We start from the raw sequence: 4,659 nt of genomic DNA on the forward strand, positions 1-4,659 counted from the left end.
AAACAGGGCGATTGCAGCAAATCACTTTGCAGGGAGCACGAGCGGCCTGGGGGACCCAGGGCACGTGAGCGTGGGGGTGGGCGGACGAGCGGCGGCGCCCGGGGGCGGGATCCCAGCGCGGCACCCGCCGCGCTCGCCCGCGGCTGCTCATCAACCAGGGCCTCCGCCTGCTCCCACACCCGCGGCCGCGTCGTGCCACCGCGAGCACGAAGACCGGAGCTGCTGACGTCAGCAGCGGCCGCGAGCCGCCCCCCCGCGGGGCCGGGACTGCGGCGCGGTCTCTGGCCCCGCCCCCGCCCCGTGTCCAGCCAATCCGCGCCAGCCGAGGGCGAAACCCGCACCTGGAGGCCCGGCCCCTTGCGGCTGCGCCTCTTATATAGGCTGCGGCGCGCAGCCGCCTGCAAACAGCGCCTGAGCGAGGAGCCTGTCATGCAGAGTACCATGTTCCTGGCTGTCCAGCACGAATACCGCGGACCGATGGACAAGAACGCCGGCAGCGGCTCCAAGAGCGAAGAGAAGCGGGAGAAGATGAAACGGACCCTGTGAGTATGATCACTCCCCCTCCGGGGGCTAGCTCGCTCGGTGCTGCAAACTCGGTGGATTCGGTCTCGGCTTTGACAATAGGAAACTTACGCCTCTGCCGGACGGGGAGGTGGGATGGAGAAATCGTTAATTTGCTGCATTAAGATTCAATCGGAAGGTTTCGTGAAGGGGTGGAGAGGAAGGGGGGTGTAGGGCGATGCGGTAGTATTTAGGAGCTGAGGATGCAGTTCTTGATCAGGGGCCAGAGACAGAGGTGGGTGCACTGGGGAGCTGCATGTTGACTTCTGCTTCCTCTCCTTTAAAATGACCTCCCCGAATCCTGCATTCCGCGTGTGATAGGCGTCCTAATCAGTGTGCACAGCTGGTGAGATGGAGCTGGCTTTGCTGGTTTTAGTCCAAGAAGAATTCCCCTCACTCCCGCTGTGGTGGAGTAGATGCTCCTGCAGCGTTTGCGCACAATGCATGCTGTAGCTGGGAGGCGCCGGGCTTGGTGCTCAGTCCTGGGGAGTCGTGATCCAGAGCCTCGGGCTCCTACCACCGCGGGGACGTGAGGAGCCGCGCTTGCGGCCCTTTCACCGAGTGTGAAGTGCCCTCAGTTGTACCCGTCCTACAACACAAACTTGATTCATTTAAATGCCTTTGTGATTTTAGATGGATGAAATTAATTTTGTGTTGAAAGCATTACATTAAAAGTCAAAGAATTGTCTCACTTGGAGAGTTTCTGCTTGAGTGTATTTGATTTGCCCGTAGCTACTGGAGGTCTTTGTTTGGCCAAAAAAAAGACAGCAGTAGCATCATTCTCACACATTACTACTTAGTATAATTATTCCTTTTTTTTTTTTTTAAGCTTAAAAGATTGGAAGGCCCGTCTGAGCTACTTCTTACAAAATTCCTCCACTCCTGGGAAGTCCAAACCGGGCAAGAAAAGCAAACAGCAAACTTTTATCAAGTAAGTTGAAAATCCACTAATTGTAAATACGAGTTGTTAACTGCCAGATTGAAAATGGGATGCTTGTGTGCGTAAGCTAATTATGCAAAATTTTCTCTTGCAGGCCATCGCCTGAGGAAGCGCAGCTGTGGTCAGAAACATTTGATGAGCTGCTAGCCAGTAAATGTAAGTTAAACTGTTGAATTTGATCTCTTTCATGTGGTTCAACATGTGCTAAAGTGGCTAGCCTGAGGAGAATTAGACTAAATCGCTGTCATTGGGACTTAAGGTCTATTTCGCCTCTTCCTTATTTTCCAGTGTTGCACTGTGGAAATGCCTATATTATTCCCTCCAGGTGGGGACTAAAATTACCCTAAAAAACTTGAAGTGGCAGTTGTTAGTCAAGATTAAGTCAGTTTATCCATTTCAATGTTTTACAAACACTTGGTTTGCAGAGAATTTATGGTTCCCCTATAAATATTTATTTTGCATTGAAAGCAAAGTTATGTTTTTCATGTTTATTTAGCAGTGTGCCAACTTAAGTTGGCACACTTACTGTCATGAAGAAATAATTAGACTGAGGGAAGCATTAGGGAAAAGAAATCCTATCTGCATGCCTCATTTCCCCCTTCTTCTTTCAGATGGTCTGGCTGCATTCAGGGCTTTTCTAAAATCTGAATTTTGTGAAGAAAATATTGAATTCTGGCTGGCCTGTGAAGACTTCAAACAAACTAAGTCACCCCAAAAGCTGTCCTCAAAAGCAAGGAAAATATATACTGACTTCATAGAAAAGGAAGCTCCAAAGGAGGTAAACTCTTTTTCGTTTCACATATTTTAGTTCTATTAGCACCAAAGAGGAACACAGGAATAGAATAAACTTTAATTTTAAAAAGGGTAGGAAAGGGGGTGGAAAGGAACACCACCACCATTCTAGCTGTCTGTTTAGTTTGTCCAGTGACTGCTTGGTGAAGCCAATCACACATTACAGCAGTCCTCAGATCACAGACTAGTTCCATTCCTAAATCTGTTTTATACACTGAATTTGTACATCAGAGTCAGAACAGGTGGTTGGTTATCAGTGAAGTCAGTCAATATTGTCTTAGCCTGTAGTGTACCTTTCTATGCATAGAAGATGTTAAAGTAACACTTTCAGATAACACTAAAACATGCTGAACATACTAATACAATAATAATGATTGATGTCTTAGTGTATTTTGAAAATTAGCTCCTTGTTAGGAACCACTGTATTTTTAATATAATAGGTTTCACACGGGTGGTTTTGTAATGATGAGTTGAAGGAACTATAGAGACGTTAGATGTGTGTGACCCAGGCACTTCCTGCAATTGCTTTTTGTTTTTGTGTTACATATTAAATAGATGTCCACGTCTCTAGTTATTAATACTCAAAAAATGCTTTTCTGTTTGATTTCAGATAAACATAGACTTTCAGACCAAAACTCTAATTGCCCAAAATATACAAGATGCTACAAGTGGTTGCTTTACAACTGCGCAGAAAAGAGTCTACAGCTTGATGGAAAACAACTCTTACCCCCGTTTCCTGGAGTCTGAATTCTACCAGGACTTGTGTAAAAAGCCACAGATCCCCACAGAACACCATGCTACATGAGATGAAAAAAGGAACCCAGAAATGGACATTTCATTTTTTTTTTTCCTAACAAGAAAGGCTGTGACAGGTCAAGAAATCAAAAGACTGACCTTGAATTCAGCCTGGGAGTTCAGGAAACAGCACTCTTAACTATTGATTCAAAGTTGGTTAGTAACCCAGAAAGTCAGTAAGAGTCCAAGAAAAGCTCATGTCAGGATGTCTCCATCAGTGCATATAGGAACGAGGAAAGGAAGGAGCCAAGGCCTGCGTGTGGTGTCTCACCCTCTGGAGAAGCCAGAATGTGAGAGGAACCATAGGACATAATACTGTCCGTCCCGAAGCATTTCAATCAGTAGATCTGGGAAGTGGCCTTAGGTAACTGGCTCTATGTTTTTCCTTAAATCCATCCATGTTACCATATAGTGGTCTTGGTCTTAGGTTTTTAGTTCTATAAAATGTTAAAATGTTTACTGTGTGAAAGGGTACTAGAGTTCTAAAGGCTACAGATCATCAGTACTATTGTCTCATTGAACACTGAAAACTGTCTGTGTTTGAACGTAGGTGGTCAGAAATAAAATGTGTGCAGTTGTGTAGAAAACTGCAATGTGTGTTATGAGTGCCAAAAACCGTCTTGAAGGCAGCTAAATGTTGACGTTGGTCTTTGAATACTTTTAATAAATTTATTTTGATAAATTAAGTTTTTGAACACTTGGGGGATTCCGATGTGTTGTTTGCTTTATAGAAAATATAGCCGACACAGGAAAGCATCTCATTCTTCCCCATAACTTGACAGATATGTCCCTGCCAGATGAGAATTGCTAGTCCTCAGAATTGAGAAAAGATAGTTGTAAAGATGGATTCTTATCCCTTTTTTTCCTGAAAACCTCGCCTGAAACCGCCACCTTAGCGGGTGAAGGATGAGTTACTCTACTCCCAAGTTATAGCCTGAGAAACCCACTGGTGCCATTCGGTAGGGTTGCAATGAGTCAGAGTTTTAAGTTATTAGACACTGTATAGATCAAAGAAAATTGTCCCTATAATCACTCAGGGGTCAAACTCTCAAATTTATTAATGAATGCAAAGGAACATTAACCTTTACAGCAACCCCTTTCTGGGCTGTCTACTAAAGACTAGCTGAATCTGAAGTAAAAGTAATGCAGACAAGGACTAGATTGTTAACATTAAGTAACTTTCTCAAATGAAAAAGAGAAGCCAAATATATGGAATGTAAGTCTGTCTGGGGCGGTTATTGTTTCTTTTTATTAGTTCTAATGAAAACAAGGCTATTAGCATGAGTTCTAGAGACACATTCCTGCAATTGTTCATTTATGTGATAGTAAAGAGCCCTGGGTGTGGAATGGGCTTGCTAACTGGGGTAACTGAATCGACTCAGTGACAGTGGGCTTGGTTTTAGTGGTGGTCAGTACAAAATCAGAATTCATTGTCTTCCCTGCATTTGACTAAGGGAAAAACCTGTATGTTACATCACAGTGATAAATGCAGAAGTACACTTTTAGATTCTCTCTTATAATTCAGAAAGAGACCTTGATCTGTGGGGTTTTATTTGATTTTTAATTAGCTT

General features: G+C 44.3%; 1 protein-coding gene across 1 annotated transcript; it reads left to right on the top strand.

The window, feature by feature from the left end:
- Positions 1 to 416: 416 nt before the first annotated feature.
- On the top strand, positions 417 to 3,770 carry RGS2 (regulator of G protein signaling 2). Its single transcript, XM_075540513.1, has 5 exons — positions 417 to 542; positions 1,391 to 1,492; positions 1,596 to 1,657; positions 2,113 to 2,279; positions 2,904 to 3,770. Exons 1-5 carry the CDS (start codon positions 430 to 432, stop codon positions 3,096 to 3,098), a joined length of 639 nt encoding a protein of 212 aa, XP_075396628.1. The 5' UTR covers positions 417 to 429; the 3' UTR covers positions 3,099 to 3,770.
- Positions 3,771 to 4,659: the final 889 nt, after the last annotated feature.

The sequence above is a fragment of the Tenrec ecaudatus genome, chromosome 1 (assembly GCF_050624435.1).
Source record: "Tenrec ecaudatus isolate mTenEca1 chromosome 1, mTenEca1.hap1, whole genome shotgun sequence".
Lineage (NCBI taxonomy): Eukaryota > Metazoa > Chordata > Mammalia > Afrosoricida > Tenrecidae > Tenrec > Tenrec ecaudatus.

Bases quoted from the DNA above. Each gene is read 5' to 3' on its own strand.
- RGS2 (XM_075540513.1), top strand. From the start codon at position 430: ATGCAGAGTACCATGTTCCTGGCTGTCCAGCACGAATACCGCGGACCG. The intron at 543-1,390 runs GTGAGTATGATC...TTTTTTTTTAAG, and splicing joins GAGAAGATGAAACGGACCCT to CTTAAAAGATTGGAAGGCCC. The intron at 1,493-1,595 runs GTAAGTTGAAAA...TTTCTCTTGCAG, and splicing joins AAACAGCAAACTTTTATCAA to GCCATCGCCTGAGGAAGCGC.